Genomic DNA, 27,968 nt, shown 5'->3' with positions numbered 1-27,968 from the left:
TATATTGCTAAATGTTTGGGCAGAGCGCAGACTGGCTCAAGTTTGGCTCAAGTTCCGTCGGACAATCCTCATAAGTTATGACGAGCGTGGTTTTGAGGTTGTTATTAGACAGAAAAAAAAATCATCTTTTGAGCAGATTAGTTACCGCCACGTTTCCTTAACGAATCAATATGACAGAATAGCAAGGTGGTAAAGAATGCTACAGAACAAATCGAAGCCTATGATGGATCGCCGCGGATGCTTTGGCGCCGGTCTGCGCGGTGCACTGCGCGCACACGAGCCATCTGCCGCCCACCCATCTCACGCAGCTGCTCACATCTCTGCCTCGTAACCGCACAGTATATTTATTGCCAGCAATCGCTCATAAGCGGGGCTATGTAAAAAAATAGTAAGCTTAAATAAGAATTCCGCTGCGAAAGCCGTGCGCTGTGAGAAACTGGCAAGAAATAGCGGAGAAAAATGGTAACAATAGATTAAAAATAGTAATGATGAGAGGAAAAAACGTGTGGAGGCGGTGACGGCAGAATGAAAAGGAGAGAGGAAGGAAAAAAAGAATGAAGAATATAAAGATATAAATGAATTGAAGACCGAAACAGGAGGAGGAAGTTGAACGCTAACGTCGATTGCCCCACTGCGCGCCGCTCGAAGCAAGCGCGCAAAGCGGGAGAGCTTAGCGCGCATGCGCGCGGTGACGTCACGCGAAGCAGCGCAAAACCATAGAAACGGACGGGGAAGCCGCCAGTGCAGGCTCCGTCTCCCGACGCCCAGCGACGACCGCTCTACGAGCGAGCCTCTCGAGCGAGTCTGCGCCGACGTCTGCACATCCAGAGCCGCCGTCGCCCAGCGCTTTCGGCGTCGGGGGAACACGTCGTCGTCGCCGACCGGCTGCGAGGCCTAGCCGTCGACGCTGCGACTGCAGCACTCGGGTAAGCGTGCTTCGGCCGGTCGCCGCCGCGGCTCCGGCAGTAGCGGCCGCAGTGAGGGTGAGGGGAGAGGGATGCGTTCGCGTCGGGAGCGGCGTCGCCGCCAGACGTTTAGCCAGACGCGGAGAGAGCGCTCCCAACCCAGCTTTAGTCGGGTATTCATGTTCTCTTGCTCTCTATTTTTATACACGCTTCGTTCTCTCTATTTTGTCGTATTGGCTTTATATTGAAAGTGAGGAAAATAATGCGCTTGAATCTTGTGTCAAGCAGCGCCGGAGAACAACAATAACAACAACAACAAAACTTGATAGGAAGGAAGAGAGGAGAGAGGGGGAGAAAACGTATGTAAGAGGGAGGTAGGGATAATGATATCGATCTAGGGGGTTACCGGAACACATGTCTAAAAGAGACAAAGAGAAAAAGGCGGGCGCAGTTTGTTGGTTGATTGGTCGTCCTGTGAGCCCGAAGCTCGTATATAGTCAGCTCTGAGCCGCTGGCTGAAGTTGGTTATGCTGGTTGGCCATTACTGCCACACTTCGGATGTGGAGATCAGTATGAAGAGAAGCCACGAGATCCAAAGCCAAATAAAGGCTCCTTTGCCGTAGGCTATTCGCTTTCTCTGCGATGGCAATGTCTTGAATGAATCGGTATAAAAGTGTTCGATGACTTTTGAACTCACATTTAGGAGAATGTACTATAAGCATTCAATTCTTCGATAATGTATCTACTTTTGCAAAAATCACGAGTACCGTCACTTAATGGGACGTAACAGGCATGCCTCTGGGGCAAGAAAAAAATCAGAATTATATGAAGCATATTGGGGTAAGGTACATCTTGGACGATGCTGTATTCAGGTGCTGCACGTACCATGTACGTCTGCCTTGCAGGAAGAACTTAAAGAGGAAAATGTACCTCGCAGTTTTAACTCATTTATTAAGTATGGCGCATATGCTTTTGTCACTTTAGTATTATCTGAGGCCATCCAAAATTCAGAAACGCAACACAGATTACCTTCAGTAATCGCACCATTCCAGACCCGTCACATTTAAGATAGGAAAACGTAAAGCGCATAAAAAAGCGCATTTGTTCTCTTGTCTGCCATAACAAAGCGCACGCACGCACGCACTCACTCACTCACTCACTCACTCACTCGCTCGCTCGCTCGCTCACTCACTCACTCACTCACTCACTCACTCACTCACTCACTCACTCGCTCGCTCGCTCGCTCGCTCACTCACTCACTCACTCACTCACTCACTCACTCACTCACTCACTCACTCACTCACTCACTCACTCACTCACTCGCTCACTCGCTCAAGCCCTCACTCGCTCACTCGCTCAAGCCCTCACTCGCTCACTCGCTCAAGCCCTCACTCGCTCACTAGCTCAAGCCCTCACTCACTCGCTCACTCGCTCAAGCCCTCGCTCACTCGCTCAAGCCCTCACTCACTCGCTCAAGCCCTCACTCACTCACTCGCTCAAGCCCTCACTCACTCACTCGCTCAAGCCCTCACTCACTCACTCACTCACTCGCTCAAGCCCTCACTCACTCACTCGCTCAAGCCCTCACTCACTCACTCACTCGCTCAAGCCCTCACTCACTCACTCACTCGCTCAAGCCCTCACTCACTCACTCACTCGCTCAAGCCCTCACTCACTCACTCACTCGCTCAAGCCCTCACTCACTCACTCGCTCAAGCCCTCACTCACTCACTCACTCGCTCAAGCCCTCACTCACTCACTCGCTCAAGCCCTCACTCACTCACTCACTCGCTCAAGCCCTCACTCACTCACTCACTCACTCGCTCAAGTCCTCACTCACTCACTCACTCGCTCAAGCCCTCACTCACTCACTCACTCGCTCACTCACTCACTCACTCACTCGCTCACTCACTCACTCACTCACTCACTCACTCACTCACTCACTCACTCACTCACTCACTCACTCACTCACTCACTGAGACCCATGAATATTGCGACCTCATTTTATCATGTCCCCAAGTACGCACTCAGGGTACACCACTGCTGCCTAGTGGAGATCAGTGGGGTACACTACAACGCTGCAGGTGTATGGGAGAGACGCGGCTGCGAGAGAGAACCGCTCTGGCAACACCTGTCTCTGCAGGCTCCCAGTCGCCTACGTTGCGAGCGCGTCGAAACAGAGCGAGACAACGTCAGCGGACATCACTGCACAGCGTTATACGTACACACCATCTGTTTGTTTCTAATACAGCTGCGGCTTCCCAGTCGCGAGCTCCACTTAAACGCGCCTGTCGCAGTGAAAGAATTCCGCCTGAGCCGCGCCACGCGATTGACTTCACCTGGGCGATCTATAAATGCCGACCTTTTCACCTCTCGCCGTTGTGGGGTGATAAGTTTAACCGAATTCTGTCAGCAGCTGCCTCGATTTCCTCCAAAGACATCGGTGCAGCATGTTACGTTTGTTTGTCACAAAGATGGGCTACCTGTTCTTAGGGGGATTTCTCTCAGGCGATCGCGTATGCGTCGTATGTAGTATAACTCTCGCTTTAACCTGATACGCGATGAGAGTGTTGTTGATAAAGATTATTTGGTTTCTAACGGCACAAGAGCAGTCAGTTGTCCAAAGAGCACCATGGCTAACGCGTTTTTTTGGTCCACTCGAGGAGACACCCATTTTTTTTCCCCGGGAATTTTGCCGCAGAACAGCTGAGATGAGAACCAGCTCAGGGAAAAGCTGTTACCCGCCTTTAAACCGGCAGGTAATTAAGCGGCGGCATTGGGGATTGAATCCAGCACCACCCTCGTACGAGGCGGATGCTAGTACTACTCGATCAACTATGAGGGGGGTCGATGAGAGTGTCACAGTGGCGTAAATCCATGAAAATTTCAGGAAGGCACATGGCTCCCCCCCCCCCCCCCCCCCCCCTCTCTCTCTCTCTCTCTCTCTCGTAGACGACACGTAGACCTCATAGAAACTGCGACCGCTCTGAGCATCTGTGTAGCTGTTTACAGAGTCGCGTGGCCAGCTTGCATGATGCATTCGGTTGAGGCTTGCGGGGCTTGCTGGTTGCGCCCTGCCTTCAGCGGAGCGATACATGTGCTGACGTTCCCTGCTAGCACCGCGTCAACAGTCACGGCTGTTTAGCCGACATATGCGTCGCATGCTTTGCCTTTACTGCTCTCTCCGCAAGGAGCAAATCTGCTCCGCTCTTCTAAGCTTCCCGTGGCGTACGGTATCGCGGCAGGCGAAGTGAAGTGCGTGAATAGGAAGAGCATATATATCATAACATGGGAGGATACACACTGGAGAAGGCCGTACATGAGCGCCTGACAGAGGTATGGAGGATGGTGCCTTTGTAGGAGCGTCGCTATAGATGCAGACACAAATTTACGAATCGCTCTCTATTCATACACTAGTCGTTATAAAGCGTGCCCGAAAGAAAAGGTCGTGCTTTATCAATCTGCATATATCTATTAATTTATTATTGGGGTGCCTACCAACAGAAAAAGGTTTGTTACAGTGGTACACTTGGATTACAGATGAATACAGAAGAGAACAAATTACCAGAAGGAAACAAGAGGAACATAATAGAAGACTGGTAGATCGTTGAGGCCTATTGAGTTGTGCAAGCCTATACCTTGAAAGCGACTAAGTCACGATGAAATATATCAAGGTCGGATACGATCGCAGAGTTGGAAATACTCATCATTCGCACAATGGGGTTCATGCTGCACGGAGAGACGTCGGACACGCAGTGTGGCTGTAGGGCCCGTACAGACGCGTGGAGCTTAACCATCGATGCTAGGTGCTTAATTAATGTGTCAATGAATGCATTTACACAGGAAAACAAGGTCCCGCGTTTGCCGTCTTGTCTTCATATCGTTTAGACCCAGGGCGCGCAGGGCAGCACTGCAATCGTCTCGAGAATCGGGTAGGCAGTTCCGGCGAGCCATCATGTTGATGACGAACCATTTTTGCACATTTCTGAGAAATATGAGACAACTGCTGCAGACTGCGTTCCAAACTGCGCAGGCATAGCTGAGTTTGAGGAGCACAAGGACTTCGAATGCGAAAAGGTGTTCTCAGCAGAGGTTATCTATTTGGTTATCATAAAGGCCGCAAAGGGCATTTAATAAGGGGTCACTGATGTACAGTCAGTGAACTATAGTAAGTGCGAAGTAATCACGACACTGAAAAGAGTCAGTGGATTTCAAAACAACTAATGTTTTGCCGCTTACAAAGGCAAGATAAAAATTCAAGGGGGCACTTTGTTGACCTAAAGTGCGGTGAGGCGAAAGCCTTTAGCGCGGTGTTGCTGCTTGTGTCACTGACGCGTGGTTAAGATGTTAATTAAGTGCACAATTTTTTGTGAATCTTATATGCTGGAGACACTGGAGAGCGTTTGGGAGGCATCCGTCTGATTCGACGCCTTTCTGCAAACACTCCTTAGCGTCCTAGACAAGGAGAACTACATACGTGTTGACAAGAAGTAGCTTAGCCGCTAGCACGCTAGGCTGCGGAACGGAAGGATGGTGGTTCGAATCGAGTTGAAGAGCGTAACGGACGGACGGACGCAAGCTTGAGTCATTAAAGGCTTTCGCCTTAAAAAGATGCCAATGACTGAACATGCACAAGCCTGGTTAAGTAAACAATTCAAAAAATATTCTTAAAGTAACGCGACTGAAAGATAACAGGATAATAGCTATTCATAGCAGCATGTGTGCGTTACAATATATAGTTGGCTATGCAGATAAATGTGTTCTTTCAGTACTAAACCTCACTTGCCGGTTTAGAAAGATTGCACGGGCGCTTATAATGAGTGGACGGGGGTGACGGCGTCCCTTTATAATCTGCACGCGGACTAGGTCAAGCAAGGTGTAGGCAAGAGCGTAGCCTGCTTGACCTTGGGAATGGAGCTTGGCGAAATCGTGAATTTCGATTACAGAGCCGAAATTTTAGTCAGCTTATGGGAACGTTTTCGACGTTGCATGACTGGATAAACACGGTTAATGTTGCGAGTCCTTGTCAGAACAGGCTCAAGCGTTTACCTCATGGTAGGTTTGAGCAGAATTTTGTTCAAGACCACTCCAGTGTTATCAGTGCAGGAGATTCCGGGTATACGTATCGTGTGAAAAGTTGCAAGGCATCAAAGAGAAGATTATCGTTTCGTTTTTTTATCGACGAAATATATATGCAAGCTATAAAAGCGGTTGCAAGACATTTTGACCACTGCCACGTTCCTTTAATGTCAGCACATGCACATCGCAAGAGCTCTTGCACTCCGACATGAAGGAAACTGGCTAACACAGACGCTTGGGCGAGTTGATAACCCATGAGTGTAGAAAGTGCAAAAAATAGACAGAGTCGTCGGAAGAACTAGTCAGCGCTCGTCTTTGTGTTCTTCCTACGTCCCCGTCTTTCTCTCTCTCTCTCTCTTTTTTGCGCTGTCTACACTCAAGGAAGCGCTGTCCTGTCGTCACGACCTCGCCGTCAGAACAATTTCTACTGGCTGCATCGGATAAATATAGCTAAGAAAAGGACTGTCTCAGGGTGGCGCTCAGCTTCTAAGTTAGCCTCTATGAGGGTACATGTTAAAATAAACAAAAAAAAACGTAACGCTTGTTTTGTATTAGAATTACGTTTTATTTGTACGTGATACATACACACGATTCCGGAGGCCCAGCAGCCGAAGAGAGCTGTTGTAAGTCTTCGCATGACGATGTCGCGGAACTCCCCGTGGGCAGAGTTAGATGCGCATTGAACAAAAATGTACGGAATTTCCAATTTGTTAAACAACATACACGGGGAAATTTCAATCGAAAGTATCCAGAAGAGCATCTGGAAATTTTAAAGGAATGTAGACCGCGAGAAATAAAATGGAAAAAGAAGACATGACAATCAGATTCATCCCCGCGTTTAACCTCAGCGACGCATACCATCCAAGTATTTAAACATAGACCAACTACACTTTCAGCATGAAGAAGGAAAGGGCAAAAGGGTATAGTGCATTTTTGTAACACAAATGACACAATTGGTAGAGAGAGTAGAGTGGCAAGGGTGATACGCACAGTTTAGAAAGCTTCGGGCCGATACCAAAAAGAAAACTTCCATAGTTGTTAACCGGTAAGTTTAACCATGTGTAGGACAGCGGAATGCATGGTGAACAACTTGCTTCAAGTGCGCAAAATGGACAACGGCGCACTTAAGTGCCACATTTTGGCGCGCTGAATTCTGCCGAACTATAAAACAAACCACTCAGCAAGTTTGTATTTTTCGCTTATAGTCTCCTTGGTGTTTTGTGCGTTTTTTTACAAGCTCGGGATCACAACTCAATGCACCCTAGTTTAGAGGGAAAAAAAGTAAAAATTATTGAGCTTTTGAGCCTTTTTCATCAGTCAACTGCCTTACAATACCTCTTGAAGAAATTTCTAATTCTAATGCAATGTCTCTTAAGCGCCAATAAGAGTGGGGTACGGATATGTGCTAAGTCTGGGGGGTCTCTTAAGAAGTCATGGGTACACATGTGTTCCCCTTCTGAAAATTTGCCTAAACAGCTTGAAAGTGACGTCATTTCATTTCTGGAGTCTTTCTGAGTGAAATTTTACCATTATTATGCTTGTGAGACACGCATGCAGCTTGCGCCTTATAAGGAGTGAAGTGGCATGCTTGTACTGAGTGCCGAGCTTAGAAATGGTAAACAGTATCGAATTGTCTACTGCCGTTTACAACTGCGGCAAAATTGTCTCCAGCTGCTTGTCGGTAATGACAGAAACCCGAGATACCTCTTTTCATAGTGCGCGGCGCACCGTATCGCAGTCGAGGGCGGACTGGCAAAGTAGGTGCCGCGGTATGCTAGTCTACGGAGTCGTTCGGCAACTCAAAGAACACTGCCTGCCCTGTATCTCGACCTGCGCATCCTGCGACGTCGGAGCTGGCATTTTCTGGCGCGTCAGCTCTGCGCTATCGTGGAGCGCTCGTCGCTTACGTGACGGGCGTACGCAAGTGAGCGACGTTGACGGAAGCGGACCTCCGTATCACGTGGCCTTCGAGAGATCGAAAGGGCCCGCGTGGCTTTCTGCACGCACTGCTGCGTGCTTGACGCCGCAGTGGGCCCGGCAGATGCCTCGATGTTCGGCGATATTCGAATCGCTCTGAGGTGCTCCGACGAAACTGGCATTGCACAAAGTGAAATGCCTGTAGGGAATTGCTTGCGCAAAGAACATCTTGGAGTGTGCATGTTAGCTTAGCGCGCGTGCTGTACATCTGTGCGTCCTTATGTGATCACATCATTGACCAGTAATAGTAGCACTCTGGGCTTATGGTCAGCATCTGCATTACTCAATAAGGTCTATAGTGGGGGTAGTGGTGTTGATGGTGTTTATACATGTACAAGCGGGACATTCCCTTTTTACTCAATTGAAAGTAAACGCAGGTTCCCGAAAGGTAACTTTGTAAGTAGGAGATTTGTCCGTTTTGTGCAGAACTCAGTCTGGAAGACAATGTCTGAGTAGACCCCCCTGTGGAACGAGCGTAATTTCTTGACCGTTGATACGTACTTTATACGCCGGAAAGGTTAATCAAAAGTTGTCTGCATCGCTTGGATTTAGGTACTAAGTTATTTATTCGTCGGTTACTAGTGTGTACGACCTGTTTATACTCAATGCAACAATACGAATATTTTCTAAGGGCAATTGAGATGCCTATAATTCCGATGTTTCTAGAAATGTACAAAGCGATAAACGCGTTATTTGGTTCCGGACGTTTACCTTTGTTAAGTTTCTTATCCGCACAGCCTGTACATGCACTCTGTAGATATAAATGAAACTCACAATAAGGTAAGCACATCGAAAAGGGCATCCCATTTTCCTTGTCCCATTATAAAAATACACAGCGTTCCAGCTAACATCTGCAGGATGATCTGGACCTGAGCTAGTTGCTTCAACTACTGCCAAGCTTTACAAAACGACAACACGCTCTGCCAATATTCGACCAGTGCGGGGTTGTAAGCAGTGTCTTGTTCAATTGGGGAAGCTTCCCTTTATAAGAGTATATGAGGGGCAACATTTTACGGAGAGGAAATTTTTACACACTTGTGGGGAATTTTACGAGCCGAAATTGACTAAATTTTTTTCAAACTGACAGAGTTTCTAGGCTGCCACAAGAAAAAAAAAAGGGGGGGGGAGCTGAAATAGGGACTTCCGAATCTTACTGGGCGAATTTTTTGTTACGGCATGAAACGTCACCGTTGTCCAAGCCAGTGTATTTTGTAAATACGGTTGATTTAATACTTGACAAAGCGAAATTAGCTAATTTTTGCCATTAACTTGAGCGCAATATTTTAAGCGTAAAACTTGTGGAGCATGTTGAGAAATGCCCATTTCAGTTGTCCTCTTCATACTGACTTTACCGTGGTTCCTTTCTGGAGCTTAGAAAAAAAACCTGAAAGGTTTTAAAATTGTCGTATCGCAATGCCCCCCCCCCCCCTCCCCCGTCTCATTAGCCCTTTCAAACACACTCTGATGAGAGGTAGGAACTAAAGGTAATACTTAGGATGTAAAGGTAAGTCTCAATGGATCAACAAGACTACTAGCCCCAATTATGCTTCCGCGGTGAGCGCGGTCGCTTGATTTCGCTAGGATTGTGGCTCTGCAGCAGCAGCGTCACCGCGCTGTCGCCGGTTTATGGCCTAGCGCAGATAATTCCTTGCAGCGTCGTGATCCTGGGAAAACGAAGTGCCCAATCTCACCGGGCAACCTGTGCTTTAGCTGGTGGCCTGTTTGTTCTTAGCGGCTTTGTGTACCCTGGTTCCATTCATCAGGGTCCATTTGAGGGGCCTAACATCACGATGCGGGAGCACATAGTCTCATGACAACTTTTAAATCCTGCAGGCCTTATTATAACTCTGGAAAAAAAACCACGGCAGAGTTAATTTGTAAACAAAATAATAAGTAACATAATAGGCACTTCTCAATATGGTGTAAAACTTTTACGTCGAGTTTATTGAGCTCAGGCAAATCAGGCACATCAAAAGATGTCTTCCTGTTCAAGGCTACGCCCTATAATGCTGCACCATTAAAATCTTGCTATTATGCGTCGTCGCTTTTTAAGCTTTTTAAAGCTTGGCATAACTTCGCTTAAACACGCAGCTTACGCAAGAAACCAAATAACGTTTCTTCGGTGCCGTCTTGCTGGCATGCATGACAATGACACCAGTCATAATGTGCCGTGATACAACTACCGTCGTGACTTTCTATTCCAAGTGGTAATAATGACTTTGCGTATCGATGGTTTCATGGCTTCTTGAGGTGCAAGAGCCTTATACACAAGTCACAGCAAAGCTGTAAAACAGAAAAAAAGGACAACGTGCTCGCGTAGTCGCTAGCAAAAACAGGCGGGGCTTAGAAACTGTATGAAGATGAAAAAGTGGCGGTGCTAACCCTTGCAGCCAATCACATTTCTTCGAACTACCAATTCTTGGGCCTTGAACCAAGCTCGATGTAACGAGTCGGTCGGGCCGAACGCCACAAATTGAGCCAGATTATAGCCATCGAACGCCTTGATCGTCGACTGAAATTCGCCAAAGAACATTACCCTTCGGAGACACGCAGCACTTTGCAGTGCTGCGCGCTTTCAAGGACGCTCACGGCTCGGGCGTGTATATCTTGGGCTCCGTGGTGGAATCAGAGCTTTGACCATGTGTGTGTCTATGCATCTTCGCTACTATATGATGTCGTTAGTTTTAAGATAAACTCAGAAGCTTTCATTGTAATTTGGTCCTTACTTTATACCTCCGCTGTTGCATCGACGTGTCAGACCGGCGCTCTCTTGTGCTCTCGCTTACTGACCTTAACCTGCCGACGCTGACTGCACAGAGACAATAATAGTGTTACGTGCGAAGCGCGCTTTGTTGAATGCGCCTTGGAACCTATTCAAACGGCAGTGGCGGAATCCGAGTGGAAATTCCCGGAACTCAGGAACTTTACACCTCACCGCCTCTCTTACAGCGCACTATAGATGCTGTAGAGTAGGATACAAATGCTTCCGCGAATTATTCGCCTAATCTCTTTTTACTCTGCCCTGACCCGTCACGTTTATTTCATAATGGCGCAAGACGGCGAGGCCTGGTCGTGTGAACGTGCCACAGCAATGCACGATCAAGAAAAAGGAGAAATTCTCCGCTTCTCTTTGAAAGTGGTAACGCAGTGCCTGATAAAATAAAATAAAATTAAAAGCAGGCAGTGAATCAGAAAGGAATGAAACTTTGCAGAGAGGCCGACACACGACAGCGGTATGCGCGAGTGTTGCGTAATTGTCGCTGCTCGATCTCGAGGCGATGAGACGTTCTTGAGTAAAACGAGTTTCGTACGATACGCCGCGTAGTTGTATATGCACTGTTTCGTTTACCTCCCCCCCCCCCTTTTTTTTTCTCTCTCGCAATACCTAAATGCCACACATGCGAGCGTGCGCTTACGCGGCTTGTCGACTTTGCTACGAAACAATTTCGGGACCGGCCTAACACGGTTTTTATATCTTTTGGAAACAAATAGAGGTGAAGTTCAGCGCACATACGGAGTTAGATGCATTGCATTTGAAGTCGCCAGTAGGTACACGGTAATAATAATATTCTTTCCTGGGGCGTACGTTTCTTTGCGCGCTAAATGAACAACCTATGATCGTTAAACCATATCTGCCAGAAAGTAGGTTCCGAGACTTGATTATTTTGTTTCTAACGCTTGTAATGGAATTTTCAGCTATTGGCTTAATAGCTCTACTAGTGCTTCGGACAACAGTGCAAACACTGGCTTCAGGCGATCAGGTTGTTGTATAATAGAACAATCGCAATAGTTTAAGCTGACTCCCTCACTGTGGCATTGAGAAATTATTTCGGAATTAAGTCACGTGCCAGGCCAGTAAGACCAATAAAATAGGACTGGGTATCGACAAAGGCATGACAATTGCTTCGATTTGGAATGGCAAAATGGGATGGATGAGAAAAGACCACGTTTTGGAAAAACGTAATCGTTGGGCTCATCTACTGACTAGCCTACAAGGCTCGTGACCGGAGGAACGCTACTGCGCTGTAAGACAAAGACACACCAAAAAAAAAAAACAGTACATGCGCAGAGTCTCTACTAAATTTATTGGGGCATACATACAGTAATAGTAATACGTACAATATTCGTTAGTTAAGAGTATGCACATGCGCTGTTCTTTTGGGAGTGTGTCTTTCTCTTTTAGCTAGCGCAGCAATAATAATTGGTTTTTGGTAGAAAGGAAATGGCGCAGTATCTGTCTCATATATCGTTGGACACCTGAACCGCGCCGTAAGGGAAGGGATAAAGAAGGGAGTGAAAGAATAAAGTAAGAAGAGGTGCCGTAGTGGAGGGCTCCGGAATAATTTACACCACCTGGGGATCTTTAACGTGCACTGACATCGCACAGCACACGGGCGCCTTAGCGTTTTTCCCCCATAAAAACGCAGCCGCCGCGGTCGGGTTCGAACCCGGGAACTCCGGATCGGTAGCCGAGCGCCCTAACCACTGAGCCACCGCGGCGGGTGCTAGCGCAGTAACGTTCCTCCATTCATGACGCGCCATCAGCAACTAGCCCAACTTGATGCTTTACTAAGAGGCCCGTGACTTCTGCTTCTCACTGATTGCCAGGAAAAAGAGTAAAAGCAGTGGGCGAGCTAGCTCTGGTTTTCCAGGTCAAGATAAGCGGGCAGGGCCCATCATCGATGGGATTCTTAATCGTTTCTCTACGTGTTTTTTTTTTTTGGCGGACCACTATAGGCACACAAACGCGTGGCGACAGCCCATCAGCAGCGTGAAACGGGTCTTTTATATTTCTTCTGTTTTTAGGGAAGGTCACAATTGCCGGATTCGTTAGCTATTAATTGTATAACGTTTAAGAAGACTGATATTCCGTCTAGCGATGTTTCTTTGCTCATAGTCTTCTAGACGAAAGTAAAGGAAGTCAGTGCATTCCAGGGAAGGTTAATGTAATCCAAAGAGATCTAGTTCAGTCAAAAACGAGGTTAAGGAGAGCACCAGATGTCAAATGGGACCAACAACGACTCATAAAAATATTCCGCCCACTTCTGGTGCTCAGCAGTTCTCAAACCAAATCAGAATATATTTGTGAGAACAACTCGGTTTGGCTGAGGGCTACGCTTGCCGGGTGGGTTGACGAGTTTTATCTAGTTTTGCGGTACTTCTTCACACTTTCACCTTTGTTATTAAGATAGTCATTCTTGCCATAATATATGTAAATCATCAGAAACAAGCTCGACATAGATACACAAAAGTCCAATCGGATGTTCCAAACGGCAAATGCATGATAATTTTTTTTTCAAAAGTCAGTTTCATTGCTTGAGCTATATTTCTGAGGGTAGAGGACAAAAAGAGACCTTACCATGGGCTTTCATCGACCACTGATCGTCTCTGTGCACATTAGGCCCGTCCCACGACAAGCCCCCGTGGTCTTTGCATTGAGTTTCGCACATGGAGCAAATTCAGCCATTCTGCCGTCTTGCCAAAGGTTTGTGTATATACGTCTACATGCCTCACACTATTAGATGATTTGTGGTTTAGTTAACGGAGCCTAACGTCCCAATGCGACTCAGGGTATGAGGGACGCCTTAGTGAAGGGCTCCAGAAATTTCGACCGCCTGGGGTTCTTCTTTAACTGGCACTGACATCGCAAAGTACACCGGTCCTCTAGCATTTCGTCTCCATCGATATGCGATCACCGCGGCCGGGATCTAGCCCGTGCCTTCCGGGTCAGCAGCCAAGCACAATAAACACTGAGCCAACGCGGCGGGACCCATATTTAGAGCAAAATTCGTTAGAATGGAGCAGTATGCGTAGAACCTATGGCGACCTAATGTGGATTGCGCATTATGCCATTATGTAAGTTCTTTGAAGCACATATTTCTCTGTCCTGTTATACCTACCTCAGTTTTTCTAAACAAAACGACACACACATCTAAAACTCGCTTCGGAGGTCGTGGGTTCGGATCCCACCGGCTGCATGTGGTTGCTTTTTATTCTGCTTTTATTAACCTCCCATTGATAAAAACAAAAAAAAAAGACATCCCCTATGCGCGTTGGTTTCGGGGACTGTTGGCTTCCGTCATTCTTATCAGCGATGGTGTGCATGACTCATGTGGCTTGAGTAGCTGTATCCGGTTTAAGTGAGGCGCCGCGTCCACGTACTACATGCGCAAATCCGCGGTGCTACGCGCAGACGTGGGTTTGGTTGCTGCTCACGTGGCAACACACGCGCCCTGTATTTACACCGTCCGGCGCTTGGCGGAACATCGAGCAAACGACCTCAGACTCCCAGCTGTTTTTGAGCTCTTGTAAGCGAGTGAATCGCGCACATTTATCGGCCGCTGGTGCAGACATGACTGAAGTCACTGTCGCTACAGGGGCTGGTTTGTGGGCAATTTTTGGAGGCGGCAGTTTTATATATATTGTATTTGTCTCGAGAAAAAAAAAGTTGAAGGGCCGAGGAGAGTGTGAGCAAGGTTCCTCGAAGAAAATTAAGCGAAAAAAAGGGTCATTGTCATTAAAAATTTTCTATTTTAAATACGAAATAGAAATATTAAATAAGAATGTTGCTCGGCAAAGTTTAAACCCTACTCTTTTGTTTTTACACCAGACCCCGAGTCGCTACGTTTTTACAAAGAGAGATCGAACTTGCTTTTTGAATACCGGGGGAAATAAACGTGAAATTACGTCACATCGTATACCTCAATTGTGACAAATGCGCAAGCTCCAGGAAGAGCATCGTACGAGATGAGTGAGTGAGCGAACAAACAAACGATTTATCACAGTCGAAGGCTGGCATGGCTGTTGCGCTAAGTAGCTGCTACGGTGTGACTTTACACGAAGCGCGAACTTGGTCGGGGCAAAATGTGACCGCCTGTTCACTTGTTTCGTTACTTTTTGTTTCGAACGACCCTGACACGTGCACGCGGTGTGGTCTGCGCAATGAGACGCTTGTTTTTTACTCGTCTTTGTTCCTGGTATTTGTGGTAGGACGACATTGACACAGACGGAATCTGATGTCGTCGGAAATATTGTTATGCATGCTGTCCGAGGCAACCAGAGGCAAGGAATAAATAAAAAAAGAAACAAACAAAATAAGGCACATGTTGCTGGCATAACATTAAGAGTGTCTTGTTAGCGGCCGCCTAACGCAAGCAGGGGTGTTAATGGCAATTTAAATAATTAGTTTAAATAATTTAGAGCCTTCTAAACCACTGAACATAAGCGACGGGCTTGGGTTGTAGCTCCTGGGAAGCCACTTTAGATGTGCGGGATGTTTTTTTTTTGTTTTTAAATTAAAAGAACGTCAAAAGGAGCACCGAGGTGCTTAGGTTATGAATGGCTGTATAGATTTAACGTGGCTGATTTCAGCGCGAAGAGCAGCTGTGGCGTGTCACATCATCCCGTCGTTCATGATAAATGTTGGCGAAAGCGCAAGCATCTCGAGTGGCGAGAGAAAAGTTTAACAGCGCCGAGAATTTAGCGCCTACGCCGATGCATTTCGCACTAATCACGTCAGCAGCACAATTGTTCAACCGCGCTTGCTGCTTCGCTTGACAACTAGCGCATTCTTTGCGAGTAACATACGGTACATATTTCTGCGTGTGTATTTAAGACCCCTTTGAATTTTCACAATATGCCATCACTCAAGGTTTTCCTACTCTTTCTTTGTGGGTTATATAGATATATGGCTTCAATATTATTGTCATAATTATCATCTTTTTGATCTTCAAACAGCGCATAAAAAACACCAGGGCAGTAAGAAAGAACGACACTGACAAGAGCGCATTAGCAACTATGGACCTCCTTCACCCCGCTACGTCACGAAGATGCGGTGGCGCTGATGTTAGCAGCGACTTTCGCACGGTAGGCAAAACAGGTTCCGCATGCCGTGCCTACCGCAGCTGCCGCAGCTACCGGCGGCTGCTTCAAGCCTGTGCACTGCAGAAGCAGCATGTATTGACCAGCTGCGTCACTGCTGGATCCGCGTAGTAGCATAAAAAAATATTAAATTTGCCTCGATAGGTTTCTCGCGCCTAAATGCCGCATTCGGAAACTGGCTAACAGGCATTGGGTCACGATAGTAAAGCGCGAAGTCTGGGAGTCGATCGGCACTGCCACTCAATGCACTTAATAGCATGCAAGTTACTGCGTTCATTTACCTGAACTTCAGGATAGTAGGCTGATAATTGCTCAAGGAAAAAAAAAGACATATGCAGCTGCACACGTAGTTATCACCTTGAGCCGGAGTGCACGGGGCGCCGACAGGTTCACTCGCCCCCAAGGAATGCGTTTTTTTTTTGTTAATAGCACACCATGTTTTAATGGCGCGTTTTATGAAATTTAATATTTACTTGAAACTGTTTCTTGATATGACGACGTAATTATTTCATTCGAGTAGAAAGAAGTCTGGTAAGTTGTGTCAATCTTGCGCGGTCGCGTTGGTGTGCTTAGAATAGCGTGCCTTAAGTGTGCTAAATGCCATATGCTTTTTCATTGCATCATGCATGTGTCATGTTTCATGAGGTAGTACATGATCGCGAAGCTTGTTTGGAAAGAAGCAGCCGCAGGCGTGCTACTAACAGACATGTGGCGAGATTGAGACGGGACGCGGCAATGAAAAGTGTTTTCGTTATTCATGCATGCGATATGTAACTAAACTTGGTGCAAATATGAAATTCCTACGCTAGTTTCAGTAATTCCTTTTATTTATAGCTATACCTGGTGCAGTTCTGGGTAATTATAATTAACACCGTCGTCAAGTCCCTCAAGGTTTCAAATAATTGAGTAGATAGTGCGCAGTTTTTTTATGCCAGCATGTACACAAAGCCCTGTTCTGTACGATGACGCGATTAGTTCTTTTTCTATATGATCAGTACTTATGCATGCATAGTTACATGAAAACGTTTCTTACAAAAAATAACTAACACAGTACTGCACGTGTAGGGAAAAAAATCGAGAGATTTATTACGCTCCTCAACGTCTCAGGAATACTTTGTGACAAATGAAATCATTTGATTTTCATGTGAATTACAAAGGTGAGTGATCCAGTCGCAGAAAATGTGAGAGGTCAGAAAACAAACCTTAAAATTTATTCCCTCGTTTATGGCATCATCGCTTTCGCTTTGGTCAAAGAAATGCGGCACTGAAATCAAAGAAATTACCTCACAAATTTTGAGGACCACACTTCTATAAAGCGTAATTTATAAATTTGTACTCAATATTTTGCTATAATTTTTCGTCACGAAACTAGAATTCAGGGCTAGGAAAGAAAATAATTCTAGAAATCAAAAATTTTCACCAAATCGACCAGCTTAACAAGAGGACAAGTCGGCCTTGCTGGTGCGTGGTCATGCGGCTAAAAACAGCGCTAAGCGAGACAGGAGATCAGGGACACGACGCTGTCCCCACTTTTCGCACAGCGCGACATACGTATGTCAGCAGACGATGAGCGCATGTCTGCTCCGACGAAACAAGGCCAGCACTTCCCCTCACTATTGTCCCAAAGTAAAATCATTCCGGTTAGTGCAGAGTGTCAAAACATGTTTTTTTTTCAATGCCTAGCGCATAAATAAATGGCAGGAACGCTTTCTACATGTTTACTACTAACCATATATACAATACACAGTGCAAACTATTTCTCTTTATAGGCCGCACGCGGCCAACGCGAGCTCGTGTACTTCGACAAATTACTAAGTTGGAAGCATCGACCATTGCTATGATTCGCAGAAACTGGAAACGCGCCTACAAGCCTTGAAAACCCGCACTCAACACCTATCCGCGACGCCACTCCCCGCCCTTTTGCCTACCACGAGCTCGCTAGCGACTGCAGCGCCACCTCGTTTGTTTACAAACATGCAGGAGGTCTATATATCAAACTTAAAAGGAATGCGCCCGTCATTTGCGCGCGTGTCATAAACATAAAACCAGTCAGAACACGATGAAGCCGTATCATTGAAGCAGCTAAGAAAAGAAAAAAAACGAGATAGAGCGGCGAAAGCACCGATTCGCAACCGTAGCGCGCCAAAAGGCGAGAGATTATGTAGAATTCGAAGCAGATTAGGCTACACAATTCCTAGGAACCCGCGTTCCGTGTCGAGAAGTAGAACCGAAGTCGAACTAATGCGAAGGTTAATTAATACCAAGGTGAAGATAGTGTCGGAGGCCTCCGAAAGTTCTCTCTCAGTTCTCTGCTTTCCGCGTCCGATAATTCTAGTAGCGCCAAAGTCGGGCACACACTGGTCTTCTCCATCGCTGTTTTTATTTTTCTTACCATTCTTGCATTTTTTTTTACGATGCAGGGGAAGGTTCAAGTCAAATCCTTGCCCTAGCAACGTAGCATGCTTCCGCAACCTGTCGTTTACGCACCTCCCCGTCTGCACGTCCCCGCACTTGTCCTGCATTGTAAAAAACGCAAGGTTGGGAAGAAAAATAAAAACAGGAATGGAGAAGACCAGTGTGTGCCCGACTTTGGCGCCACTAGAATTATCGGACGCGGAAAGCAGAGAACTGACAGAGAAATTTCGGAGGCCTCCAACACTACCTTCACCTGTGCATTAACCTTTGCATTAGTTCGACATCGGTTCTACTTCTTGACAAGGAACCCAGGTTCCTAGGAATTGTGTAGCCTAATCTGCCTCGCATTCTTGATAATTTCCCACCTTTTGGCGCACTACGGTTGCGCATCGGTGCTTTCGCCCCCTCTATTTCGGTATTTCTTTTCTTAGCTGTTTCAATGACACGTCTTCATCGTGTTTTGACTGGTGATGACACGCGCGCAAATGATGCGCGCATTCTCACTCTGGGAGTGGTGTTTTTTTGTGCACTGTTTGACGATCGAAAAAATAAAGTACCAACTTGCCCAACGTTCTACCTTGCTGACAATCGTATTCATCAGTCCAATAACGTCCGCTGCAGATATTTCCCATTAGCCTGCAGTGAACCCTGTTCTGGTGTGGGTGTACAAAATTCAAACACTCGCGCATAGAAACCAACGAAAGCAAAGCCCTCCTACACAGCGTAGAAGTGAAGACCCTCCATTTTCAAATAGGCGGAAGGGTTAATGCGTCACATCCTGGGCACTGCGAGCGAACAAAAGAAAATGACGTCCCGGGAGATATTCTTCACACGAATCTTATTTTCCACACAAGCAGCCTCCTATAATTTTTTGTTTGTTGTCTTTTTTTGTTGTTTCAGATCTGAAACCAGGTGGATAGGTGGCGCCACCAGGGGACGTCTGGCAGTGTAGTATTTAAGATATACGCTTGGGAAGCAGGAGAACTCAGCTGCCTGAACCTTTGCAATTCTTCATAAATTAAATAAAGATGGGACTGCCGAAGTTCAAGGTAGGCTTTTCGAATTCCGCACGAAATAGAGCAAATTAAGGCACCGCGGGGAACGTGAAGATTTATCGTGACGTTGTTGTCCCCAGGACCATGGGTCATTCATAAACGTGAATAAATTCCTGTAATTTAACTTGACCTCATGAGCCGCCGCGGTGGCTGAGTGGTTACGGCGTTCGGCTGCCGGCCCGAAAGACGCGGGTTCGATCCCGGCCGCGGCGGTCGAATTTCGATGGAGGCGAAATTCTAGAGGCCCGTGTACTGTGCGATGTCAGTGCACGTTAAAGAACCCCAGGTGGTCGAAATTTCCGGAGCCCTTCACTACGGCGTCTCTCATAGCCTGAGTCGCTTTGGGACGTTAAACCCCCATAAACCAAACCAAACCAAACCAAACTTGAACTCATGAAACACTGGAAAGCTCTCCATAAAAAAAAGCTAGCGTCATCCATTTTGAGGAATGTGAATTAAATTTTAGTTCCCAGCGAAAGCAGGTCAGTAATCGGGGGTCATTCTGTAAGGACGTCGTGAAACAAAACAAAAAGCACTAGCACTAGCACTGGCACTAGCACTAGCGACTGTTACCGTCAGCAAGGTACTGGCCTTATCTCTGTATAACCGTACATTAGCATTAACACCTTTCTAGAGCAGACGAGCGGCACGCGGTGTAAACAAAGATATGACTGCAGTTGGCGCGTTCAAATAGATGCGCTGGCGCCTCTACGGCTCGCACATCTACGTGCCTGCACTCGCGAGCAAGTTCATTCTACGTCAGCACTTGTGCAAATATGTCGCTTTCCGTGGTGCGCAGAAGACCGCTCGTGCAGTCTTTAGACAGCTTCGGTTGATTATGAACGTTAGAGTTTTAAAATGTATCTTTTTTAGAAGGCATTCGAACGTAGCACCTGCTCCCATCTTCCCAGATCATGCTCCACAGCCACTTGGAAGGCCACCTTCGGCACACCACCATCTGGGAGCTGGCACAGTTGAGTACCCTTTCTTAACGCACAATAAAAAGTGATTGCAATAAATACCTCCTTGGCCACTGTCATTCCCTTTGGTGTTCTAGTCTTGCACCTGGACGTTGTGAAGGGCGTCGGGTAACAAGAACGCCGTCCATAATGCGTGGAATTCACGCCGAGACTGTTGACACCAAAGCGAATATTACGGTGTCACTTGATGAATACTCTTTTTTTTTTCACCAAAAACAACCTTTATTAAATAGCCCGGGGACAGATGCACAAAACTGTTCACACTTATGTTCGGTTGTTGTCTTCCATGGATCGGATATTGTCTTCGAGACAATGCCTATTCTGACTTGCCGGATAAAACCGTTGAACAGTCACGATGACCAATCAGAAACTGTCCTTAATTGGCAACAGCTATGTGACGCTAAACCCTATTGACACCGCTTCTCTTGCTTAATCGCACGATTAAGTTCCATGGAGCATGCGATGAGGCACTCGAAATGTTAATAGGACGCTCACTTAGTTTTAGCTCCGGTATATATCTCCAGAGCAGCATATCCATTCTCAACGGGGGATTTTGGTGCACGGGCGGAGGCAATAACAATCAAAATCTAGATACTACGTCGTTCGCCATTTTGTGGCGACGTGTCCGAAACTCGCCTTGCTAAACGAGCTAGCGCGACTTGTTCCATATAATTGGTGTTGGGGGGAAAGGAAATGGCGCAGTATCTGTCTCATATATCGTTGGACACCTGAACCGCGCCGTAAGGGAAGGGATAAAGGAGGGAGTGAAAGAAGAAAAGAGCTGCCGTAGTGGAGGGCTCCGGAATAATTTCGACCACCTGGGGATCTTTAACGTGCACTGACATCGCACAGCACACGGGCGCCTTAGCGTTTTTCCTCCATAAAAACGTAGCCGCCGTGGTCGGGTTCGAACCCGGGAACTCCGGACTTGTTCCAGAAAAACTCCCATCGGGGAAGGTATTCACCAATGATGACGTGTGTATTAGAAAGGAAGCGTATGCGGCTCTGATGGCGGTGACCGTCTTTACCGCCAGATGCCCCCGCAGCAGCTGACAAACCAAACTGTCGGCAAGATGAAAAGAGCGCCAGAGTCTCCCCTGTCGGATATACGGATCTGGATATCTCTAAAGTATAGCCAGAAAATCTGCTGACACGAGTGCTTTTATTCCCGTGGTGTATTTTTTGAGGCCTTGTGTCGCGATGCTGGTCTGTTCCACTGCGCTTTCGCTGTATTAGGCTACGCCGTGTCTTAAAGTACGCGGTTTTTTACACGGAATATCGCATCGGCAAGGCGTGAGCACAAGAACAGAGCTGCAGTAGCCTTTGCGTTTCAAAACTACAATCTCGGGGCGCAAAATTGCGGAAGGTTTTAGGCGCACATTATAAAACACGCTTAGGCGCAGTTTGGGAAGGAGGTGACGGGGATGACTAGTCTTTACATTTTAGTTTCCTCAAGACACCAATATTGGGCGCAAGAGTAATAATTAGAACATTTTGAAGCAACACTCACTAACTGAACCTCAGGTCAGCTGAAGCTAAACAGAATTATTTATGCTATGTAGTAATGGAGATCTGAAGCGTGCACTCGTAAAACGTAACGGCCCTTTTATTCGTAGGGCAAAGAATATCGACCTAGGTTACAGCTGCCTCCAAGACATCATCCTCAAAACCCAACCGGAGAAAGGGAGCACCCTTCAAAACTACCTCAAGGAGATGCCGAATTTCCTGAGGGTGGTGGCGTAAGTATGAATTACTTATATGATGCAATACATATGCGTTTTATCAGCAGCGTGCGAATATAATCTTTCACCTCTGCTGAAAACTATACAAAACAAAAACTGCATGAGTAAATGCATGAGAGTATGTGGAAGAAGCGGGATAATGTGATATGTCAGCAGAATGTTCAAACTTCCGACTGCAAGTATTTCTATGAAGCTTGTTATGAGGAGTTGAATTCTCGTGTCGCTATTAGCAGCAGCCGAATTACTTTCACTGCAGGACAAAGTCCTCTTCCATCGATCTCCAAGTCCCGCGTTCCTTCGCTATCCACAGTTACCCTAACCCAGAAGTTTTCGTAACCTCTTCTTCCCCCTACAACTTCCAGTTGCCACCGACAGCATTTTTCTTGCATTAAAATGCACCCTGTTGCCCTAATAGGCAAGGCAAGCGGTTTGACGCTCTCTGCATTGCTTGTCCCGCCTAAGCCCGTTTCCTCCTATTGGTTGAAGCTGGGATATAAAAGGTTCGATCAAACTTTAGAATGCAGCATTTCGGTTTCACTTGAGGGACACCGACTCCGAAGATGCCAGAAACGCTATGGCTTCAGTGTATACCGCTTAGCAGAAAAGCTTACACGCTTATTACATGACTGCGTTAAGTTCAGTCTATTATCACTGTTCGAATAACCTACGCAGCAAACAATTTTTACGGATAAGATACAAGTTGTCCGTGGATTAGGTCAAATGACCCCTGATATTGTGCCTGGAGACAAAACGCTGCGCAGCTGAGCGATGTAAACACGCGGCGGCTGTCGCCATGAGCTTTCTACATTACGGGCAGGCAGTGCACTGTGTTAGAGTCCTTTCATGAAGCGTCAAGATAGGCTGCTGCAGAGGAGTTCACGTAAATATAATGCGATGCAACTAGTCCCCCCCCCTCTCTCTCTTTCCCTTTTCACGAGGGGCGAGGACCGAAACATCGGACCGGATTGTTGGATTTGCGCATAAACAAAAAAACCAAGAACGAAAAAGGGACTTCTGGGCAATACGAACAACGGTGCGGACCGAACCCGTGTCACGGACCTCCTCCCTGACATGAATAACTGAATAACATGAAGAGCTGCTTCTCGCGGACGAAGCGTACTCGAAGTAGCGTTGCGTCATGTGAATAAATCCGCACGCGGTGCTGCAAAGAACGAATGTAACCGTTTTGAAAGGTAAGACATCTACCAAGTGCCTCTAAAGATTCGTTCTGTCTACTGTAAGATATCAGGAGACAGTGGCGACGTGCTGGTCTATAACGGAATCAACACTGCGCGTTGGTTTATCTATTGTGTCGATCAAAAGGTGCAGCAGAAATGTTTCTTTTGATCATACTTCAGGGGTGCACTGCACAAGGCCGATTTAAGCTGACAGGGGGACCATGTATGTAAGAGTAGCGTGAGACGAATCGGGGTCCGTATTACAGTGCAGTGAAACCCTGAAAAGGCTGGTGCGATAAGACGTTGCGCGTAAGGAATCCAGGTACTAATGATAATTTAGTTGCCGCCGTGGACTGGAAGCATTAGCAACCTACTAGCACAAAGAACGCTTAGACTGACGTCCACCACCTGGAACAGCTGGGAAGCGAGAATAGCACTGTTCACGTCCAAATCATTTGACTTAATGTCAGCAAGCGCATCCATGCCTGGCTGCAAAGGTGAAACATTTTCTTGAGTCACTTGTTACACAAACTGCAGTGAGGCATATCTGCGAAAAGAACAGGGTTCGCATAACGACGACACGATCGGCACAACCGCGTTTCATGTCAGCGCAACAGAGTAAAGGAGGGAGAAGAATTTTGTATTAGCCCAGCATTTCCAAGACAGGTTCGTTTAGGAGGTGGTGAATCAGTGTTAAATCAGGGTGACCAACTCCTCTTACGAGGGATGGAACGTGTAGTATGGGAGACGGGACGGGATTAACTGGAGATCAACAGACGAAACTACCCTTATAAAAATGCTCTATAGACAATCTATAGAATTCATGTCAACTCTATTGCCTTTCTCTAGATATTTATTTTTTTCTATTCATAGTCTATAGAGTGTCTATAGATAAAGGCTACTAAAAGCGAATGGTCATAAATCTATAGATTGTATATAGACTGTCTATGGGATTTGTATTGCCTATAGACTATTCTCTAGGATTTTACTATAGGCATCCTGTAGACTTTACAGACAGAAGTCTATGGAGATTCTATAGACTGTCCAAAGAAATTTCTGTAAGGGCAACGAGGGTGTCAGAAAGGGGTATGCTGAACTTAAATACGATCGCACCCATTGACAGGTACTGTAGTAGTCTATACTGTAAGGACAGCTCACAGTCTATACTGTAAGGACATCTCACAGCTGGGAACGAAAAGGGCGTGTTTTACAGAACCCTGGCGTCCGCCACGCGCACAGGGGTGACCGCGCCGCTCTGGAACGGGTCGCCTTCGAGGTGGGCGAGGACCAGGCCAACCAGGGCGTGCTCTACAGCGAGATGCGCCTCTTCCCGCACATCATGGCCAGCCGGCACACGACGCTCCAGCTGGGGCAGGGACCGCACACCGTGTTCGAGGCCGCCGAGGCGGTCGAGGCCGTGCTCGAAGGCTTCCGCCGAGCGGAGAAAGAGCACGGCATCATGCTGAGGCTGGTGCTGGCGTGCTTCAGAGACAAGCCAGGTACGTGCGGTGCTCCTAGAAAGTTGCCACAAGCCCGCTTTGCACGTGTTTTAGACAGCCCGCAACATGAAGGCAGCAAGTGTCGCTTGTGTTTAGAAGTAGACTGGGTGCTTCTGAAAGAGCCAAGCACGCACTGCAAGATTTCACACCAGGAACGCAGGGGCTCCCTGCCTCAGGTCACATCTTGGCGTAATGTCATGTTCGCCATGATAAACAAAAATAAATCACCGATGAACTATCACATTTGCTGCAATGGTTGAGCATACTATGAAGAGTACTTCTTAACGAACTGATCAACAGTGGCAAGTACCGTGAGCAGTACTGTGACGCAGTTTATTGCCTCACTCCACGGCTTAGTTATATGTTTGAAATCTTGTTTATGCGAAGAAGACGCATGACGCATGTTTGTTATCCTGTCCAGCAAGTGTCTTGGGATAAGGCCAACCACTGGGATGAGCTGGTCAAGCATTTATAGCGGGACTTTTCGAAACGAGGTTACCTCACTTGATGTAGAGAAGTCAGGCTCAATGGCGTGAGTTGGAGTGCATCCATGGAGAGCGCGACTTATTGCTCGATCAACCAGCCTTTCTTCACAGCTGACATCTTTTGCGACCAACAGAGGTTGAGAAAGGGAGAGGAAGTAAACAATTACCGACCATCTACTCCGGATTTTACAGGACCGCCTCGTACATAGCATGTACGAGTGCAGTTATTACGGCAATTATGCTAGTATCGTGTAGAACGCTTGATTAACATTCACGAGCCACGTTTATTTTTGTTTCGGCATGGAACAGAAAAAAAAGGATCATGGATGTGATTCGTCCTGACAGAGACTATTTGGCTTTAAACATAATGGTGCTGCCATTCATAGGCGGAGAATTATTACCGGTTACATGAAAATCGAATGTTCCCTTTCATGATACTTGTATTTGTACAATCAGGTCGGAATGAAACGCGAACAGCGCCTGTGTAGAAAACAAAACATTTTTGCCTGTGCATTTTCAGCTGCAGTATACGACTACCCCGATTTATATTCCTGGGTAATGGCTCTACAGAAGTTTGGGTTTATGGGGGTTTAACGTCCCAAAGCGACTCAGGCTATGAGAGACGCCGTAGTGGAGGGCTCCGGAAATTTCGACCACCTGCGGTCCTTTAACGTGCACTGACATCCCACAGTACACAGGCCTCTAGAATTTCGCCTCCATCGAAATTCGACCGCCACGTCCGGGGTCGAACCCGCGTCTTTAGGGCCAGCAGCCGAGCGCCATAACCACTCAGCCACCGCGGCGGCTCACTCTACAGAAGCACATATCCATAAACCGGTAGGGGCTGAGTAGGGGCGCACCCGTGCCAGCAGCGGGTTTTAAATTGCTTTGCGATACGGAACAATGTCTTTTATATGTGTGGCTGCACAGATGGGTAAGTCTATAGGACGTGTTCGCGAGGGTAACTTCGACAGAGGAGATAACTGTGTGAAAGAGTGTAGAAAAGGCACAGCTAATGGAGGGACGGGACCGAGTCGAACCAAGAGTTGATGTACACGCCGTTTCCTATTTCTCCACTCAGCAAGTGCTGAGTGGAGAAACAGCAACACTCAACAGCAAGGGCTGAGTGTTGCACTCGTCATCGCTCTCTACAATCGATGATCTCTCTCACTGATCCGGAGTTTCCGGGTTCGAACCCGACCGCGGCGGCTGCGTTTTTATGGAGGAAAAACGCTAAGGCGCCCGTGTGCTGTGCGATGTCAGTGCACGTTAAAGATTCCCAGGTGGTCGAAATTATTCCGGAGCCCTCCACTACGGCACCTCTTCTTCCTTTCTTCTTTCACTCCCTCCTTTATCCCTTCCCTTACGGCGCGGTTCAGGTGTCCAACGATATATGAGACAGATACTGCGCCATTTCCTTTCCCCCCCAAAAACCAATTATTACTCATCTTTGGTCGGCAGTTACTTAGTTATTTCCATTTCAAAAAATTGGTTTTGAGGAAAGGAAATGACGCAGTAAGCTGTCTCACATATCTCGGTGGACACCCGAACCGCGCCGTAAGGGAAGGCAGGAAGGAGGGAGTGAAAGAAAAAAAAGGAAGAAAGAGGTACCGTAGTGGAGGGCTCCGGAATAATTTCGACCACCTGGGGATCTTTAACGTGCACTGACATCGCACAGCACACGGGCGCCTTAGCGTTTTGCCTCCATAAAAACGCGGCCTCCGCGGTCGGGTTCGAACCCGGGAACTCCGGATCAGTAACCGAGCTCCGTAACCACTGAGCCACCGCGGCGGGTAATGCATGGAGAACCTCCGTGTTTTTCAGAATGGGCGGAGGAAGTAGTCAGCTTGTGCCAAGAGTACCGCGACAGAGGCGTCGTTGGCATGGACGTGTGCGGAGTCTTCGCCCCCAAGAAGACCGAGACTGAAGGCGAGGAGATCCTCCACCCGGACGTCATCAAGGCGTTCCAGGTACGAAGAAGGCGCTGGCATGGCTTCCCCAAGCCATGCGGCTTGCACCTCGCTTACAAACTGTGGCAACAGAGTTTGGCTTGGACTGCTATTCTGTACATAACGTGCATGCTTACTGAAGCAATTTCGAGAATATTTTGACGGTAGAGATCTTAGGAAGACGGAGATATGTCTGCGACTAAAAGATGGCAGATTAAGGCGTTCTTACTGCGTTAGCAGTGCGGCTTTCATTCAACGAAAATGCCGCTGTCTGTGTGTCCAAAGCCTCCACCCGCTCACACTACATAAGGTCAATCCTCCAGAAACTCCCGCAGCAGCGGAAAGAGAGAGCGACGGCGAAATCGAATTGAAAGGCGAAATGAGAAAGCGATCACTGTAAAAGCGAAAATGTGAAAGAGAAATGTGGAACCAATGCTGGCAACGTAAATTTATCACATAACGTTGTATGATCGCCCGTAAATTTTTTTTCCCGCATTCAAATATGCTTTAGTCTACTGCGTCGAGAGAAATCATCGTAAAACCAAAATTACTTGCAGTTCGCTTTTCGCTGAATCCAGCCTCGCCCTGCGGCATGGTATCCACCCTGGTATTAATGCGCATATTAGCTGTTGTTGTCTGTCTGGGCCCGATTTACGGTTCTATCGCAAGACTGGGAAGAATATTTCATTCAGAAATGAAAGCTTGAGGTGGTCGCAGAGCTTTATTTTGTAGCCATATTGACGGGCTCAGATTAATGTTTGACGGAATCATTCTTTAATAGAACGATTTTGTAGTGGCCGTCAGTTATAGATGTTTTTTTTTT

At 47.1% G+C, this 27,968-nt stretch overlaps 1 protein-coding gene across 1 annotated transcript in view; it reads left to right on the top strand.

The window, feature by feature from the left end:
* Positions 1-740: 740 nt before the first annotated feature.
* LOC144128502 (adenosine deaminase-like) overlaps positions 741-27,968 on the top strand; it is a 33,784-nt gene continuing 6,556 nt past the window's right edge. The window contains exons 1-6 of the mRNA XM_077661941.1: positions 741-926; positions 19,158-19,306; positions 20,224-20,285; positions 21,909-22,031; positions 24,452-24,711; positions 27,021-27,166. Coding sequence (XP_077518067.1) covers positions 19,286-19,306; positions 20,224-20,285; positions 21,909-22,031; positions 24,452-24,711; positions 27,021-27,166 — 612 coding nt within the window. The 5' untranslated portion in view covers positions 741-926; positions 19,158-19,285. The remainder of the gene's footprint in view (positions 927-19,157; positions 19,307-20,223; positions 20,286-21,908; positions 22,032-24,451; positions 24,712-27,020; positions 27,167-27,968) is intronic.

This window comes from Amblyomma americanum, chromosome 4 (genome assembly GCF_052857255.1).
Source record: "Amblyomma americanum isolate KBUSLIRL-KWMA chromosome 4, ASM5285725v1, whole genome shotgun sequence".
NCBI lineage: Eukaryota > Metazoa > Arthropoda > Arachnida > Ixodida > Ixodidae > Amblyomma > Amblyomma americanum.
This window is presented reverse-complemented; position numbering and strand designations above follow the sequence as displayed.